Genomic DNA, 18,018 nt, shown 5'->3' with positions numbered 1-18,018 from the left:
GTGTGACTTGGCCTTTCGCAGGGCATTCCACGTGTCCTGGTCAGCAGTATTAAACGACTGCAATACTTTCTGAAACGCATCAGTCGTCGACGGCTTGCGTGGGCGTGACAAGACCGAAGACTCCACCGAGCACGCCGACTCTGACAACGAGGATTCAGATGAGGACGACAGCTCGGGCGGCTGGCTCACCAGTGGCGTGACCACATCATTATGATGGTGAGCCGTCATTTGATCCTTAATCCATAACCGCCACGACAAGTTTTCGAGCCTGCGGCCGTGCTCGACCGACTCTGCGCACTTTGAAAACACAGTCCAGATTGAAAAAATGCTTTCCGCATCAGACGTGTCCAGCTTTTGAATCGAGTCAACCACGACAGACAAAAACGGCGTGGAGCCGGACAAAGGCATGATGACAAAACGTAACGGCTTTTGTTGTTGGTGATATGTTTCGGATGTGTTAACGAGTGTGGGATGGATGGAGGTGGTGAAATCAAAATCGCGGAGGAAAAAAGCGGGCAAAAACTGGGTGAAAACCTTGCCGCAGTCGAGTCATGAGTTCTCCATGTGACCGCCGCCTGAGCCACCACTGCCACGCCGCACCGCCACGCCACCACATGCCCCGGTCACGTACTCCTGAACCGCAGCGTCGAGCAACAGGCCTGACGAGACCTTACATCAGCGTATTGAAACATAACAACAGCGCCCTGGGCCGCTGTGATGAGACTTACCTAGGGCCACCAGCGCAGACCCATCTAGGCGACGCTCGAGCGGGTGCAAGTCCGGCCTGCCTGCCGCGTAAGCGTGGATGGCAGTGAGCAAGTCCTGGGCCGGCATTATGGTCGTGTCGTTTTCATGCTGTGATTCGTTCTGCTTGTCGTTTACTAGCCGTGAAACTTCAGCGTATTGTTCACTGACAATGTCAGCGTCCATGCCGGCACTCATGATCTCGTCCGGTGGTGGCAGCGTTCTCTTGCGCGTGTTACCATGGCTGATGTTATTGTGATCATCCCGCTTGCTGCTTGAGGGCGACGACTGCAGCGGTGCAGCTGCAGCCTCGTACACGGTCACGCGATCGTAATTGCCCATGCCAGTCATATCTTTGTTGTGCGACTGGTATGCCGCGTTGGATGCTACATGTATCATCATGAAACGAAAGTGAAAATTACGTGAACGGTCGCAGGCAGGGTAACATTACTGGGGGTTATAATTATTGTACAATGTACAAAATCACATTTATACCACCACCATGGCTGCGTTCGGTCCTCATCTGCCAGCTGCGGTTGATCACGCCCGTGCGGTTCTCCGTGATTTGACTGTGCCCCAGCCATCATCGGCACAGTCATCGGCATCGTCAATTGGCGTGCCAGCAGACGCCACCACCGCCATCGCGCAACCACAAGCTGCTCGCGTCTTGACTAGCCTACTTCGAGACAGCAGCAGTGGCAACGTGCAGTCCAAGTTCAACCTCGAGCTTGCACGACACCATCACCAACCGCAGTTATCACCGGCGTTGAATGATCAATACGGGTCCAATTCGCCAGGATTTAACCTGGCTGGAGTCCTGCGCAACCTCACCACGCAAAACCAACCATTATCGTCGTCGTCGTCGACATCCTCCTCCTCCTCTTTTCGTCAGTTTGTGCCTGCTACTGACATATCATCCATATAATGTATGTACATGCACATGTCCATATCCACATCTATATGCATATTAAATACACGTTGTGATATGGCAGGTTAGGACCAAACCCCATAAACTATACTGTGGGCTCCGGGACTGATTCCACTTGGATGAATAATACAAGATATAAAAATTAGGATAATAAAACAACTTTTTGTTTAATTTAATTCTGATCTTACTGTTACGGTTTAATTTTGCCTGTTCTTGAAATAAAGTTGTCCTGAACTGGCATCTTTAAAAAAAAAGAATAAGGCGTAGATAAATAGTTATGATCTTGCGCGGCAATTACAGAACCGACCATTAATTTCTTTTCCAGTTATGAGATATTACACATTTAACAAGCGCGCTGTAGTCGAGCATTCAATAGAACTTAAGAATGATGCACGTTTTCCCCGTGCCGACAACGTCAGTTCGTTCCGATAGCGGTGCTAACGTCAGCTGGCATATTCAAAGCATATTTGCGCACAGCACCGTCACGTATCAGCATCGCAAGTCCTTCGCAAACATGAGGCAAACTACATGATGGACATGCAAACTGCAAAGCAAATCACAAGAGAAAGCACGTATATTAAAATTTAAGTTTTGCCGGGCAGCCATATACATTATGTCCTGTATTGTATATGTCTTGCGCCGGAAAAACGTTGTTGGCCGATCCGAGGGGGCTCCTTCCCAATTCGGCATAGACCCGCATTCCGGCACTCCGGTCTCACCGATTAAGGTTTAAAGCTCCCCGAAACTGGTCCGGGGTCGGTCCTTGTCATCAATTAATCGTGGACGCTTTTTTTTTTCCTTCTTGTTTATATGTCACCTCCACATTTTTTTGTCTCCACATTTTTTTTTCATCCCCATTTCTTCTCCTCCTCTCCTTCTTCCCACATCTCACCCTGTTCAACATTCTTGTTTAATGTCCTCTGTCGACCTCATCCGGCCTGCGTCGGAACCATCAAAAATTCCCCCTAGCCGGGCAACCCAGCATGAAGAATTCTTACAGCGAATCGATTTCCGTGGCGCGGAAGATCAAGATGCCGCGCTAGCTTCCGGTGCTGCCGGAGTTGACCGTGACGGCTTCCCTCTACTGCCGTCTCACCACCGCTTATCCAAATATCATACCATCCGGGCCCGCCTGCGTGAACCCATGGCCGAATTCTTTGGAACCATGGCCTTGATGGTTTGCGGTGACGGCTGCGTGGCGCAAACAGTCCTGTCCTCCGGCACGGAGGGAAATTTCCTATCCATCAACATGTCGTTCGGCGTCGGCCTCATGTTGGGTTACCTAATTGCTGTCGCTGGTGGCGCGGCCGGTCATTTAAACCCGGCCATTACGCTTGCAAACTGCCTGTTTCGTCGGTTCCCATGGCGCAAGTTCCCGGAATATCTGATTGCTCAAATGCTCGGTTCCGGCTTTGCCGCCGCGATCGTGTTTGCCACCTATCGAAATTCAATCACCGCATACGACGGCGGCCATCGTCAGGTTGTGGGTGACTACAAAACCGCAGGCATCTTCGCCACTTACCCAACCGCGGCAATGGACTTGCCCGGCAGGGCCATGCAAGAATTCACCTGCACCGCGTTTTTAACTTTTTTCGTGAACGCGATCGCATGCCAAACTTCGGCATTGCCACATACTCAGGCGCCATTACCTGTAGAATGGAACTTAATCCGGGCTGGATCGTTAGGCATCATGCTTACGACCATTGGCAACTCGCTAGGTTGGCAAACTGGGTATGCCATGAACGCGGCCCGTGATTTTGCGCCCCGATTGGTTAGCTACATGTGCGGGTACGGACCCAAGGTCTTTACCACGAGTGACTATTATTTTTGGATTCCAATCTTCATGCCATGCTTTGGTGCCATCGTTGGCCAAGCCATGTTTGATTTTTTTATTTATCAAGGCGTTAGTGATAATTTTATAACTGATCCGACTTTGATTGCTGATTCAATCCGTCATCATCGTCGTCATTTTGCAAAATCTTCTAATCCAGTTGTTGACGAAGAGAAAAAAATTTCCTCCTCATCCGCATCTTCGTCATAGCATACTTTGAATGCATTTTTCCTTATTTCTACTCATTTTTTTTATTTTTTTTTTTGGGAAAGGTTTATTAATAATGTAACAATTTTACAATTCATTTTTTTTCATTGTACTTCCTTCAACGTACTCCCTGCTTCCGCATGCACGTCCGCCTCGCCGACTAATTCCGCCAACGTGTCCACGACTTCATGCGGATCAAGCAAATGCCATGCCGCCGTCGTCATCTTGCTTGACGGGCCGACCGTAACCGTAAATACGGATGCCGCATCTAATGGCTCAGCCGCCTTTTCCGCTGCTGCTGCTGCTGCGGCCCCGTCATCGTTACTCTCCTCGTGCAACTTACGCAGCGCTCGAAACATGTCCTCATCCGTAGCATCATCGCCCAAGCACAACACGAACCCGGGCACGGCCTGCTTATCATCCGCTTGCGCAAGCTTGCGCACGATCTCGCCCTTGTTCACGAACCGAGGCCGCACTTCCAAGTTTGCCTTGCCGCTCATAACCTCAACGTCATACTTTAACGTGACCGTGTTTTCCAAATGATTTAAGCATTCGCGTGCTTGAAACGCGCCGTACTCCGGATCAGCGCGTCGGTAATGCCACGTCACGGCGGCCCGCTTGCGTTCAATAAATGATCCTTGGGTACGTTCAGTGTAATACTGGAATATTTCGATCACATCCTTTTGCCACGACATGTCAAACGATTCCGTCAAGTTTATCCAATTATCTGAGCCAATCTGCCGAATAAAACATCCATGCTCGGCTGACAATCCTAATTGCTTAATATGTCCCAAATGCTGTTCCAAAAATTGTTGATCCCTGCCAGAAATGATCCAAACCTGGTTCAACCGATCCTCGGCCAATAATTTCAACGTACGTAATACCTTGGCTGTCGGAATCGCTGCTGACGGTTCCCTCACAATCGGCGTTAACGTGCCATCGTAATCAAACAAAAACAACCGCCGTCGCAAACTTTTTCCTGCCTGCTCATATTTTTCATACACTAATGGCTTATCCAACACCGGTGTCATGTGTGATTGCGCGTACGCAGCCAACGAACTCACCAACCCAGCCAGGTACTGTGTAACCCAAGCCTGGATCGTGTTCGTGGTCACATTTTTAAATAACTTGGCTTCCAACTTGGCCTTGTCTTCCGCACCCATGGTCAAACTTTCGTAAATTGTCTTGGCCACGCCCACCGAATCCCACGGGTTCACCATAATGGCATCCGACAAGTTTCCCACCGTTCCGGTAAACTCAGACAAGATCACGACCCCATGATCATCCCGTTGGCAAACCACGTATTCTAACGACGTCGTGTTCATGCCGTCCCTCACCGACGTGATCAACGCCAGATCCGCCACTCGCAACAATGCAAAATATTCATCCCTAGCAATCTGTTGCGGGTAATGCTGCACCGGAGTGAAATGCAACATGCCATACGTGCCGTTAATGTGAGCCACCAGTTCGGCCACTTTTTTTTCAAAATTTGCCGCATGCGCATACGCCGGCGACGTGACCTGGATCAGTACCACGTTCTCCACCATTTCAGGATACATTTGGCAAAACATTTCAAACGCGCGCAACTTTTGAATCACGCCCCGGACTGAATCCAACCTGTCCCTGCCAACAATAATTTTCTTGCCCTGGTACAGTTCCTTAATCGCTCGCATGTTCTCCCGAACCGAAGCCGTGTCCATGTCCCGTTGCACACGGTCGGCGTCGATGCCGATCGGCAACGTGCTCACGACCACGCGGGCACCAAACGCATCCACTGTTGTGTCAGTCGATTCAAACCCGAGCACGCGCGTGCACGATGAAATAAAATGCCGCGCGTACGAACTGGATTGAAATCCAATCATGTTTGAACCCAACATGCCTTCTAACAATTCTCGACGCTTGGTCAGGTATCGGAAATATTCTGATGACGGGAACGGCGCATGCAAAAAAGTGCCAATGTATACTTTCGGTAGCCGCTGGCGCAAGATCTGAGGTAATAATAATAAATGATAATCATGAATCCAAATAATGTCGCCTGGTTTATAAATCTCGCAAATCTTGTCCGCAAACGCTTCGTTAAACTTCACATAGTCGAGCCACCATTTTTTCTCTTCCAACCCGTCCGATGGCTCGCCCAAAATGTAATGTAATAACTGCCATAACACTAAAAAAAACAAAGTCGACTTTTAGTCCATATTCTTTCACTTTCTTTTTTTTTTTTTTTTTTTTTTGCAAATCCAGCTCACCTTGCTCGGCGTATGCTCGCCATTTACTTTGATCCCCACCATCATGTAAAAAAACCGGCGCAATCTTCGACCCGTTCTTTTCTGCCTCACTGATCAACAATTCTTCCGCCGTGGCTCGCTCGCCCGGTGTTAACCTGAAATCATCACTTTGTGGTACATGATGCTTGCCGGCACTGGCAGCCGCAACCGCAACGTTATGCGCAACCCGCTTGTCAAAATTGGCAATCTCACCTGTCCATGCCACCAACACGGTTTCCCATTCAGTGCCGGATTCAAGAAACGCTTGGCCAGAATACAGCGCCGAGTTGCCACGCCGGCCTCGAACGTATAACGGCATGTCACCACCAGAATGAACCGCCGAACTGCCTGTCCTGCTGCTGCTCGATCTGCTTTCTTTCTCTCCAGTCTCCACCACCACCGTTGCCTCATCACCATCACCATCACCTTGTTCTAGTGAGTTCCGCCGTTCCCGTTCAAGTTCCTTGCTAACTTCAATCGCGGTCTCCACAAACACATCAGCCGCATCTTGAGCTGGTAGATCAGTATATAACTCATACGGCAACAGGTTCATGGCCGTGATCACCCTGCCGGAGCAACCGATGGCAGCAGCAGCCGCGCCAATCGGTAGTGGCTCCGTCGACGTCGTACTTGCCGAAGACATGCAAAATCAAAAAAAAAAAAAAAAAATCTCGTTCACAAACGGATTCTTGTTTCTATAAAAAAATGCAAGTCAGGTTTTATATCTATAAAATGGTAGCTATTCAATGCGGGCCAAATGAATCTAAACGCGCTCGGCCTAGTTGAGAACAAAGCCCAGCACCGAGAAGTCAATAAATGAACTTTAATTCTCCACTTTTCATTAATTAACATTGCATGTGGATTAGGGCTCACTCAAGCTAAAAGTTAACTGTGAACTTCAACTTGTCGATTTACCCAACTATTAAAGAAACGACAGTAAAAAAAATGGTACTAATTCATAATATTATTGAATATAATTTTGTTGATTTTATTTGTTAACACTGAATTTAAAACAGTCATTGCCTAATTTAAGAAAAATTTTTGCTTCGTTTAGAACTGACGAGGAAGAACGTCGATATTCCAGGAAAGCAGTACGTGATTTGTAATTATTAATTTTTTTTTGGCTAACATGATTTCGGATGGCCAGTTTTTCAATTTTTTCGGATTTCTTGGGTCTTGCTTAATTTTCAGTTTATTAGCTCAACAAATATCTAGTGGCAACGACATTCAATTATCACACCGGTGATGTGATTCAACAAAAACTATATAAAAACAGCAGAGTCATAACTTACTCTTGTTATTCCAAAATGGTTTATAATCACTTGTTTCGAATTATTTGAATTGGTAGTTACGGGTCGTCAATACTTTTTTTTTTGTTTGTTTAGTGTGCTCATTCATTACTGGCAATCAACATGACAATCAGTAGAGAAATGAGAACCAGACTAGAAGAAAATAAGGAATTCTGGTTTTTATTTCTACATTGTCAATTCTTGAACAATTTTTTCACAAGAAATTATTCTCAAATGAATGAAAGTGGCATTAATTATCATTACACGAGCGGATCGGGACCTGGTTTTAATTTTTATACATGTCCTTAACTATATGTTAGTCCAAAAAAAAAAAAAAAAAAAAAACTCTAACGATCACAATAAGGGACTAGATGTCAATATCTCACCTAGGACAACCATTTTCAAGTTCTGCGTTTCTTGATTAGAAAGTGCGAATTTGTTAAAATTAATCGACTGCCATCCCTATAAAAAAATGCAAGTTAGGACAACTAAAATAAAACACAGGCTAAGTTTCGTAATTAAAAAAAATTATATAAAATTTATCCGGGAGTCTACACGATTGAAGCTATTAGGCATGGATGTGAAGCAATCGAGCACAGGATTGCCGTTATGAGATTGTGCTAAAATTTTGAAATATGTCATCGTTGTTGTTCTCTTATCATCGTATTCTAACATTGCGGTCGATAACGGTGATGTTTCTGAGCTTCGCAAAAAGATATGCGAATTTTCAGCAAAATTAGATGCGGATTGGTTATTAGGTCTATTTGAATAATTAGTGCAATCAATCCGCCAATCGTCTTTCACTGTAGTCATAGTAGGCTTTTCAGGCTTCTTTTCCGTCACCGTCGGTTGCATGTAATACGGAACAGAAACAGGTTTTGGTGATTCTAACGAAACATTGCCTCGGCTGAGAAAAACTCCAAATTCTGAACCTATTCTTTCGACAAAGACACCCCAATATGTACCCATGTACCAAACGGAGTTAGAATACATCCTGCATTTGTCTGGTATTTTGGATAAATTGCTAAATTCGACAGAAAACCTGAATGGGGGATAGCTCGTCCACGTCACGATATTATTAGTGTCATATTTTTTAAGCATCAAATCAATCGGATTCTCGACCCCATCGTCATAATACAATGTGGATGATAATACGCGCGCGTCTGACAATAAATTCATCGTGACATTATCAAACTCTGGCACCAAAAACGCCGACCGCCGATTTTGTTCATTAAACGGGGCAAACTTGCCAGTGTGCAACAGGTTTAATGATTTTTGATCAACCTTGCTCTCCAAAATCGTGCGTCTGAGGTTTAAATACATCCACGAACCTGCCATCAACGCATGTGAATCCACCACCCGATTACCCTTAGCGTCTCTCATAGTGTCAATCTCGTTTAATTGCTCCAGTGTGAAATACATGTAGTATATACCACTTTACATGGTCCTGCGCAGTGGCTCTACGCTATATTTTTTTTCTGCACGAGAGCTGCTGTAAGACTTAAAAATAAAAGGCGTCGCCGGTTGCGATAACTTGGGGTCTAAATTTTTACTGTCGCCGTTATTCGTTGTAGGGGTACTAGGTGTTTTTGAATTAAAAGAAAACTCGAAGTTTGACTTCTCGTTTTTAATCGAGTGATATTTCAAGTTTTGTTCAATCAGCATAATCGTAAACATGCACCGTTCCCATTCATTCGGCACAAAAAATATATCGCTGCTGATCACCTCCGCGGCAATCTGAGTCGGCACAAGATTCCAAGCCGATACGCCGGCTTCGCATCCGGCACAACCTAAAACGTTTTTGCAACTCTTTATAATCCGATCACTTGCAAGACCATAATCATTATCCATGGCGTACAGCAGCACTGATGCCACATTAGCCATGCTTATCGATATGATAACCAATTCCGTACTTAGCTCGACCAAATCTGGCACGTCCAAAAAACTGGCCGTAGCTAATAATGATTGAGCATATAACCTGGCAACCGCTAAATCAAATTTACCATACAAGAACTGAATGGCTAATTCAAACGCTTGCAATGTCACGTTCGCATCACCTTTGAACGAGATTTTAATCACGTCGGACCCTGACTCTTTCCAAGGTCCTGAAAATAATGACGCAAAATATGAAGACCGATTAAGAATAATTCTATGAAGTGAAAATTCTTTTTCAAACACTTGGATCTTGACATCACTGTACAGGCCGTTAACGAATGCTTCTTGATACATGAAATTGCTCAATTTTGTCGCGGTTAACGTGCTGCCGTTCTGTACTGTGAAGAACAATTGTTCGGCTTCTATTCGTTTTACAGTTGGCTTATTCAAACTTTCTGAAGAAGACATTGAATCCCCGATTTATATAAATTATGTACCATAAATTGGTAATTGTGGCTGGAACAATTTCAATTTCTTGGAAAGATATGATTAAAAAAATCTCGATGCAGATAACCAAAGCTGAACTTAAATTGCTTCAGGGGCAACTTCAATTTAAAGAATATATTCATTTCGTTTACTTGACCATCAAACAATGGTCAAATAATGTTGAAATGGAAACCAATGGATTAAATTTTTAGAAAATTTTTATTTTGAATAATTAATTGCTGCCAGGCTCTATTTAATTTAGAGTTTACGTGGAAAACGTTCCTACAGGCGAAATAATGAGCGAACCTAAGAATCAGCAATCACAGTTTTATACTTCAATCTTTTTTTTTCTAAAACAACATGCAGAAGTTCCAGCGGGACAAACAAAAAAAAACCAAAAAATCCCATTTGATACGCATTACTGACACATAGTTTTCATTCGTCAGCACCGTGAAGAGAGCGGAAAGCACACATGAAACAAATTCAACAAGCTAGGCACTAATCTCGAACGTGAAGGTCACTAGTGTATTCTGGATTAAATTAAAGTACAAGATCTATCATATTACAGGTTTATTAATATTGAGTCTCGACCACGATAAGTCTCTGTATATGCCATAATTAAAAACATATATCACGTCCGCATATCCAATTTGCTTTGCAGCTGAATATCCATACTTATCGCCGCTCTTATTGGAGCCAAATGGAGCTGTTTGTGTAGTATTGTCTGATTGTTTTGGTTAAAAGTAAAATTTCAGAAGTCGATTTTTTAATTTCAAAAGGCTAAGTTGAAATTAAACTGTGCTTTAAAGTGCACGATTTGTTTTCGCTCTTTCGCAAACAGTCGGTCTGATTAAAATGTCGTTTACTAATCATTTAAGTGATAAATCTTATGAAAAAGAAAAAAACCAAAGCTCATGGCGTCATAAAGTATTTGTAAAACCAATATATACTCGACCCTCTATAGCTAGCCTCAAAATAAAATAATGTAGTTATAAAGTATTATTTATCATTGACACGATTAAGTCATTATGCATAGTATAAGCCAGAACGCCAATAAATGTACCTTAAACGATTTTTGCAAATTTCAAATGCTAATCTCCTTTCATATGCATGTCTACATAAAAATCACAGTATTCATTCCCCACAATCACACATTTCCTTAGCCATGATTAGTAAAGTTTATCTACAACTAAACGACATTTTGCATCACTTACCTAAGACTATCATTAACTTTAGATATGACGTATCTTCACACGTGCATTCTATAGGCTCGGCATGATTTATGCCCAACATCTGACTCTTCCATCCCTAAACAGGTTAATAACCATAAAAAAAAAACCTCTAAAAAGTCCAAAAAAAATAATAAATTATACCCAAGATTGAGAAAAATTGAAAAAATCAGGTTTTGACCGAAAAAAAGTCAGGGCGTGCTTGCCCTTTTTGGATGGTGTAAAAATTTCAAAATAGGTCACAGTCTTCGACCTGCGATCAGTATAATCCGGCAGGATTGACGATATCGAAGTTGCCGAGCTTCTCTTATTTGCTGTGTTGTTAGACAAGATGCCGCTACGTTTGGTACTTATTGAAATTTCATTGATCATAGTTGTTGTAGATGTCAACTCATCTTCGGCATCAACTGCGTCAGATTCGGTTGTAACTTCTAGCATCGCTGGACTAATTCCATGGTTAGGAAAAACTCGCCAATCTGTTGACGGCACGAAGCCGAAATCAGGTTTGTTCGGCACATTCTTGGCTCTGCTAAGATAAACGCCAATCTGACCCACTGATTTACGTTGTTTCACCTTTTGAATATAAACATTCCAGTATGAACCTGCGTACCAGATCGAATCAGAATATATTCTTGTATCATCTTTAAGATTTGCTAAGTCTCTAAACTCCAGCGAAAACCTTAGCGGTGGGTACTTCGTCCATGTGACTTCATGTTCTTTGCCGTCTTTCTTAAGCTTCAAGTCAATCGGATTCTCTATATCAGGATAATATACTGTCGGTGATACCGCCAATACAGACGAAACGTCAAACTTGGTTTCGTCACAAGTCGGTACTACATATGCCGACCGCCGATTATACTGATCAAATGACGGTAATTTTCCGGTTTGTAATTCGTTAAGTGAACTCTGTTTTTGAGGATTTGGCAAGGTTGACACAATGCTCTGCCTAAAATTTAAATTCATCCACGTTGCCTCCCTAAGTGTATAAGAGCTTACTACCCTGTTGCCTTGAATATCCAACATGTTTTCCAATTGTCTTAACTGTTCGAAGGTGAAATGCATATAATATATGCCACCTTCCATTACTCTGCGCAAAGGCTGTACGCTATAAATTTTTTCGGTAGTATCATTATCAGAAAAAATCTTAGCTCTTTGTGGTAAAACTTCGTTGACTGACTTCTTCAGATTCTCATCACTATATGGAATGCGCTTTAAATGTCGATTTATAAGCTTGATTGTAAACATGCACCGCTCCCATTCACTTGGCACGAAAAAGGGGTCTCCGCTGATCACCTCTGCTGCAACCGCAGTCGGCACCCGATCCCAAATTTCAATTCTTGACTCCCATCCGTCACAATACAAAATATTCTTGCAACTCTCAATAATCCGGTCACTGGCAGGTCCGTAATTGTTATTCATGGCGTAATGCAGCAGTTCAGCCACGTTATTTGTATTTAAAGTACCAATCACTAACTCCGTACATGTTGAAGTCAAACCTGGCAGGTCCAAAAAGTTTGCGGTTGCCAATAACGATTGGGCATGTTCAGTGGCAACCTCCAGGTCACACCGGCCGTACATGTAGCCTATCGCCAGTTCGAACGACCGCAATGTAATTTCAGGATCATCTTCAAGTGAAATATCAATTACTTTCGTATTTGAATCTTTCCATGGTCCAGAAAACATTGACGCAAAGAAAAAAGATTGACTGAGAATAAGCCTGTGAAGCGCGAATTCTTTGTCAAACACTCGAACTGTAACGTCACTGCATAAGCCGTCATAAAATCCTTTAACAAAAAGAAAGCTACATAGATTACTGGCGCTCGAAATACTGCCACTCTTAGCAGTAACTTGTGACAGTGGACTTTCATTTTTGCGGCCTGATGACGTCGGGGTGCCGGCTTGGTTGATCTTGCTCGGAGACGTCACTATAGGTGACGAAAACGACCGATGTGATTCACAAGATCGCGGCATACGTGCCCGAGCCTGTGACCGTCGCGGGGTCAACATAGGCTGGTCCATGATTCACATAAAAGGACTCGACCTGGTCTGAAAGTGAGCTACAAGATTCACGTTTCGTAACGTGCTTTTTATCACGTGATCAACAACAAACTTTTGTAAAAAGACGCGTGCGCGTTAACTTCACATAAATATTGTAATCACGTTCCACGAGTTCAGTATTTTTTTTGCCAAAATCAACTCTTCCTCCAGCAGTGCTGTTCTGCCGCTTGTTCCGTGTGTTTGCAATATATTTTTGTATACTACTAAGATTTTTGCCTACTTGGAGTTTTAGCGGTACAGCATGACGGCTTTCGAAACGCTCAGCCAACTGGATTTTGACGCGCCATTGGCTCCGAAGACAAGCAGGAGTATCAATGTTTCCGAGCAATTGAAAAGATTGAAGGTACAGTACGACCTTTTTTTTTTTTTAAAACGTGAATTTGGTGAAGCTGTTCTAATTATTAATTTGTTTTAGAATGTTCATAATCAACTTGCCCAATTCGAACAAGGCATGGTTGATCTTGACTCATTAAAGCGTGTCGTGAATGAACTAATCAGTCCAAACTTACTTCATCACAAGGATAAAGGTGTCAGGGCCTTTGTGGCTTGCTGTTTGGCTGATGTTTTACGCTTGTTTGTTCCCGATGCTCCTTATACTGGAAATCAACTTCAGGTAGGGTCAAAAAATTTATCTGGTTATTTATGTTGCTAAAATTCTCAGAACATATTTGAACATTTTGTAAACCAATTGAAAGGACTGAGTGATACCGAGTCACCATATTTTTCTCAATACTGTTATTTACTTGAAAATCTTTCACAAGTTAAAAGTGTTGTTCTAATGGCTGACCTTCCAAATGGGGATGATCTCATGATTAAATTATTCCAGCTGTTTTTTGATATAGCCAAGTAAGAGTAATGTTTTCAATCTTGGATAACTAATTAACACTAAGTTTTTAGTCCCGATGGTTTGAAAAACCTTGAATTTCACATGGCCGAGATTTTGGTCCAATTAGTAGAGGAGTCACATTCAATTCCCTCTGAAGTGGTCGACATGATCATGGCACAGTTTTTAAGGCCATCTGCCATTAATGAATCAGGTAATGGAAAAGGGAAGTTTCAAGTTGCACTTTATCAACTTCCCCAGGCATACAATATTGCCAAAACTATTTGCATTGGTTGCAGTGACAGAATATCTCGTAACATTTCTCAATATTTTTCAGAAATTATTATGAGCATTTCATCAGCTGATGGCAGCAACGATGAAATTTCGGAAACTGAGTTTAAAGAACTAAAAAAAGCGCATAATTTGATGGTGGAAATTTGGAAAGCTGCACCGGAAGTTCTGCAGAACGTTATTCCTCAGTTAGAACAGGAAATGCTTGTTGAAAATATTCAAATGAGAACTCTTGCAACCCAGACCACAAGCTTTATTGCTGGCGAGGTTCCTGGACGAATCAATTTTATATCTGCGCACCCCACGTGTTGGGAAGCATGGCTGGGACGCCAGAATGACAAAAATAGCCAGATCAGAGCAAAATGGGCAGAAGGATGTACATACATTTTGGCGAATCGAACAGATGTTGTTAAAGGAATAATCGAGGGTTTGACCATGAAGCTTATCGACTCTGATGAACGGGTTCGCTTGTCAACAATCAAGGCCATAGGTCAATTGGATTATAAAACTATTATCAACAAGTTACGTGATGAGAATCTTCTTACTAATCTTGCTGAACGTGCTAAGGACAAGCGTCCAGCTGTTCGGATAGAGAGCATAGCTCTGTTGGGAAAACTTTATGACCTAGCGTATGACGATATGTAAGTATAGCATTTTTTTGCTTCTTTAGATTTTTTTAAAAACTAAAGTAAAAACCAGTGCCACACAAGACAATGAAATTGTCTCACAACTTGGTTGGATTCCAGATAGAATACTTGATCTATTTTATTTGAACGAGAAGGATGTTAACGTTTTAATTGACCATTGCATCTTTGAGCAATTGCTGCCATTCGAACTGGATGATACTAAGCGAGTTATTCGCATGCTTAATTTTTTGAAATTCTTAAGCGAACGGTCACGGAAAGCTTTTGATGCCATACCCGCCCGTCAGAAACAGTACGTTCATTTTGGATTTGTAAGTCCTATATGTTGATTCATTTTTCTAGGGTTGCCAGTGGATTTGAGATTTTTATTCAGAGCTGTGAGAAATATAATGTACGTTTTTGTTTTTGTGTTTTATAAGTCGAAGGTTTTTAACCTCTACGTTTTAGGGATCCATTATTGATGACAATGAAAAAGAGATCAATACGAAGCTTAATACAATTATTGACTGGTTCGCAAAACAATTTTCGGATGTTAATAAAGCAGAATTAAATTTAAAAGCATTTGCAAAATTAAATGACCGTCGGTTATACAAGCTTATTCGAGATTGTATTAACACTGAATCAGACTATAAAACTGTTCAAAAATCAATTGTAAGATGCGTGATTGGTTTGTTATTTTGTTTTAATTATTAACTTTTATGTGGCAGAATGAAATCAAATCGAGACTAAAGCGGAGTCAATCTAATGTAGCAGAAACACTAACGCCTTTGCTATACCGGGGTGCCATAATATTCTATAACAAGAGTAATGTTCACCCCGTTGTGGAAATATCAAAGCAGTCACATAATATCTTAAGTGCGCCGGCACATGAGATTCTCAAAAACATGACGGCTCTTTATCCGGAAATTTTGAAGTCACATATTCATGAACTCACTTTTTTACTGCAAAACCAAAATCCTGGATTTGATGGAAGTGTTGATACATTAAAAACATATTCAGAATTTTCTCAAAAATTCCCAGACAATGTTCCACAGACTCAAGAGTTTTTCGATTCGCTGTTTAAGTATGCCACCGAAGGTTCACCAGAAGAAGCAAAACATGCAGTACGAATTATTTTGAACGGAAAGAGAAAACATGCATACTCTCGAGACTTGCTCAGTAACAGTGTAAAGTTTGAAACCTCCGACAGACATTTTCTCACACAGCTTGTTTCGTTAAGCGAATTGATGCGTGGCAGTCCGGCAATTGTTGAGCCAGAAATTGATTCAATAACAGATTTTATATTATCTACTGTGATTTTGAAAAACCGAGTTAAGGAATCAGATGAAAATAATGATTGGGTTGAAGATAAAGAATTAGATGACGACTGTAAGGCAAAGATTTTGGGATTGAGAGTTTTAGTCAGTCGGCTTCAAGCTGCAGCAACTGCAGATACCGCGGCTGAGATTGGGAAGCCTGTGATCAAACTTTTCATAACCTTGATTGAAAACTCTGGTGAAGTTTCAATCGAAAAAGATACGCCGCTTCATTATAAATCTCGACTGAGATTGCAAGCTGGATTGTTTATTTTGAAACTTGCCAGATTACCTATTTATGATAAGCTTATTTCTGCACTTGACATAAGTCGCGTCTCAAGACTAGCTCAAGATCCAAATTTCGCTGTTCGGCAGCTATTTATTGATAAGCTGAAGAAGTACTTGGCAGCTGAGTCGCTACCAGAACGCTATTCGCCAGTTTTGTTTTTGATGGCTTACGAACCCGAGGAAGAGATCAAGGATGAGCTTGTAACTTGGATTCGTGCTCGGCTTGCAAAACAAGATAACCAAAAGGCCATGACATTGGAGAAATCGTTTTCCAGGCTTTTGTACTTGCTTGCCCATCATCCGGATTATGGTTCAGAAAGTGATGATTTGCTAGATCTCGCTCAATATATTATTTTTTATCTAAACTCTGTGGTCACTGAAAAGAATATTTCTTTAATTTTTTATTTTGCACAACGAGTCAAGCAAGTTCGCGATGCACTTGCTGAAGATTTGAGTGAAAGACTTTATTATCTTTCAGATCTGTCACAGGCTATTATCCGACATTACCAGGAAATCAACGGGTGGTCCATGCAAACATGGCCAGGAAAAGTTCCTTTACCTGGTGATTTATTTCGCGCCTTGCCAAATTCAGCTGTGGCTCAAAAAGTAAGTTTTTGAAGGGAAAAAAAAAAGAATGTTCTTTGTACGCCAAATTAACGTTTTTACAGATTGCACGAAAGACCTTCTTGACAGATGGTGTTGTGGAAAGGTTACCAGGCTTAATTAAGATTAAACAAGCAAGAGCGAAACCGCTGCCACCGCCACCATCAAGTTCTTCAGCATCTTCGTCAGCAGTGAAACCAGCAGCGAAGACGAACGACACTCCACAGAAGAGTACGACGATTAAGAAACGTAAGCCATCAGAGAGACCAACGAGGAAACGAAAAGCGAAACGGGTCGTCGACAGCAGTGACGATGAAAACGATGAGGATTACATTGGGTGATGCATTTATCTTATTTATTAATTATTTATGTGCGCTTACGGAAAACTAAAAATTTTTGAGGCGATTTGCTATTTGCGATTTGGCGTATTGTTTACTGCTCGACCTGTTTTTTTTTTTTTTAATTTGATCAATTGGGTTTGTAATAATGTTTGGCTGTAATATCGATTGAATGGTCTTGTTATAATGTTTGCTGGCAATTCTAATAAATAACTTGCATTTCATTGATAAGATTAGTGTCTAAAACTGCTGAAATCTCGCGATGGTGACCCCGACCCCGATTTCCTTTTTGTTTGCTTTTTTTTTTTATTTAAGACTTCATTTATTACTAAACCTAAAAATAAACGAAAACAGGAAAACACAGAAGTTGATTGATTAATTTTTATTGGCGGAGCTTAAGGCTCGATGTAGGCACATACGCCAACGTCAGGTCAATATACTTTACAATATACTGTAGAAACAACAACATGCAAAACATCTTCAGACAAACAGATGGTACCTTTTCAGTACAAATTGATTGATTGATTTATGATTATACTTTTATTGACGCTATAGTTATAATTATAAATAATGAATAATATAGAACATATCACTTACTAAGCAACAGTATAATAAAATATAATATGGGCATTCGCCAACGTCACTTTTCTCTCTCTCTTGTCGATAGCACCTTTTCAGTACAGTTTCCTATCTGACCCATCTCTTCAAACAATCCAAAAATTTCAAAAAAAAAAAAAAAATTTGCTGAGAGTTTTTTTTTTTTATCTTAGTTAGGACACTAAGTGCCCCTGACGTGTATTATCTATTCATAATATCGAAATAAGA

The 18,018-nt window shown here is 41.9% G+C and overlaps 8 protein-coding genes across 8 annotated transcripts in view; 3 read left to right on the top strand and 5 right to left on the bottom strand.

Moving 5' to 3' along the window:
• Window positions 1-572, bottom strand: part of V1514DRAFT_213611 (uncharacterized protein) — a 2,234-nt gene extending 1,662 nt beyond the window's left edge. Inside the window, exon 1 of the mRNA XM_066924703.1 lies at window positions 8-572. Within this exon, the coding sequence (XP_066780874.1) occupies window positions 8-408 (401 nt within the window). The 5' untranslated portion in view covers window positions 409-572. The remainder of the gene's footprint in view (window positions 1-7) is intronic.
• Window positions 573-2,585: 2,013 nt separating this feature from the next.
• V1514DRAFT_349174 (aquaporin-like protein) lies at window positions 2,586-3,713 on the top strand (the record flags this gene model as incomplete). The annotated part of the gene is made up of 1 exon (XM_066929359.1): window positions 2,586-3,713. One exon carries the CDS (start codon window positions 2,586-2,588, stop codon window positions 3,711-3,713), a length of 1,128 nt encoding a protein of 375 aa, XP_066780873.1.
• Window positions 3,714-3,748: 35 nt separating this feature from the next.
• On the bottom strand, window positions 3,749-6,758 carry V1514DRAFT_338251 (glycosyltransferase family 20-domain-containing protein). Its single transcript, XM_066928807.1, has 2 exons — window positions 5,957-6,758; window positions 3,749-5,874 (listed from the first exon to the last, which is right to left on the bottom strand). Exons 1-2 carry the CDS (start codon window positions 6,615-6,617, stop codon window positions 3,815-3,817), a joined length of 2,721 nt encoding a protein of 906 aa, XP_066780872.1. The 5' UTR covers window positions 6,618-6,758; the 3' UTR covers window positions 3,749-3,814.
• Window positions 6,759-6,993: 235 nt separating this feature from the next.
• Window positions 6,994-7,220, top strand: V1514DRAFT_286301 (uncharacterized protein; the record flags this gene model as incomplete). The annotated part of the gene is made up of 2 exons (XM_066925197.1): window positions 6,994-7,065; window positions 7,122-7,220. Coding segments are annotated over 2 exons (171 nt in total), but the record flags the coding sequence as incomplete, so codon positions are not given.
• Window positions 7,221-7,508: 288 nt separating this feature from the next.
• On the bottom strand, window positions 7,509-8,848 carry V1514DRAFT_338249 (uncharacterized protein). Its single transcript, XM_066928806.1, has one exon. The coding sequence runs from the start codon at window positions 8,683-8,685 to the stop codon at window positions 7,792-7,794; it is 894 nt and encodes a 297-aa protein (XP_066780870.1). The 5' UTR covers window positions 8,686-8,848; the 3' UTR covers window positions 7,509-7,791.
• Window positions 8,701-9,606, bottom strand: V1514DRAFT_345121 (uncharacterized protein; the record flags this gene model as incomplete). Its single annotated transcript, XM_066929219.1, has 1 exon — window positions 8,701-9,606. The coding sequence occupies one exon, from the start codon at window positions 9,604-9,606 to the stop codon at window positions 8,701-8,703; it is 906 nt and encodes a 301-aa protein (XP_066780869.1).
• Window positions 9,607-10,830: 1,224 nt separating this feature from the next.
• On the bottom strand, window positions 10,831-12,824 carry V1514DRAFT_286309 (uncharacterized protein; the record flags this gene model as incomplete). The annotated part of the gene is made up of 2 exons (XM_066925198.1): window positions 10,831-10,932; window positions 10,998-12,824. The coding sequence occupies 2 exons, from the start codon at window positions 12,822-12,824 to the stop codon at window positions 10,831-10,833; spliced, it is 1,929 nt and encodes a 642-aa protein (XP_066780868.1).
• Window positions 12,825-13,018: 194 nt separating this feature from the next.
• On the top strand, window positions 13,019-17,445 carry V1514DRAFT_213395 (armadillo-type protein). Its single transcript, XM_066924702.1, has 9 exons — window positions 13,019-13,254; window positions 13,327-13,524; window positions 13,573-13,757; window positions 13,809-14,666; window positions 14,725-14,961; window positions 15,012-15,060; window positions 15,117-15,320; window positions 15,377-16,858; window positions 16,921-17,445. The coding sequence occupies exons 1-9, from the start codon at window positions 13,153-13,155 to the stop codon at window positions 17,194-17,196; spliced, it is 3,591 nt and encodes a 1,196-aa protein (XP_066780867.1). The 5' UTR covers window positions 13,019-13,152; the 3' UTR covers window positions 17,197-17,445.
• The last annotated feature ends 573 nt before the right edge of the window (window positions 17,446-18,018 follow it).

Source organism: Lipomyces japonicus (assembly GCF_038497905.1).
Source record: "Lipomyces japonicus strain CBS 7319 unplaced genomic scaffold V1514scaffold_72, whole genome shotgun sequence".
Taxonomy (NCBI): Eukaryota; Fungi; Ascomycota; class Lipomycetes; order Lipomycetales; family Lipomycetaceae; genus Lipomyces; species Lipomyces japonicus.
This window is presented reverse-complemented; position numbering and strand designations above follow the sequence as displayed.

Excerpts from the sequence above, each read along its gene's own strand:
- V1514DRAFT_213395 (XM_066924702.1), top strand. The coding sequence starts at position 13,153 with ATGACGGCTTTCGAAACGCTCAGCCAACTGGATTTTGACGCGCCATTG. Across the intron at positions 13,758-13,808 it reads CTGTTTTTTGATATAGCCAA|TCCCGATGGTTTGAAAAACC; the intron begins GTAAGAGTAATG and ends CTAAGTTTTTAG. Across the intron at positions 15,061-15,116 it reads AGAGCTGTGAGAAATATAAT|GGATCCATTATTGATGACAA; the intron begins GTACGTTTTTGT and ends TCTACGTTTTAG.
- V1514DRAFT_338251 (XM_066928807.1), bottom strand. The coding sequence starts at position 6,617 with ATGTCTTCGGCAAGTACGACGTCGACGGAGCCACTACCGATTGGCGCG. Across the intron at positions 5,875-5,956 it reads GCGAGCATACGCCGAGCAAG|TGTTATGGCAGTTATTACAT; the intron begins GTGAGCTGGATT and ends TGTTTTTTTTAG.
- V1514DRAFT_338249 (XM_066928806.1), bottom strand. The coding sequence starts at position 8,685 with ATGTATTTCACACTGGAGCAATTAAACGAGATTGACACTATGAGAGAC.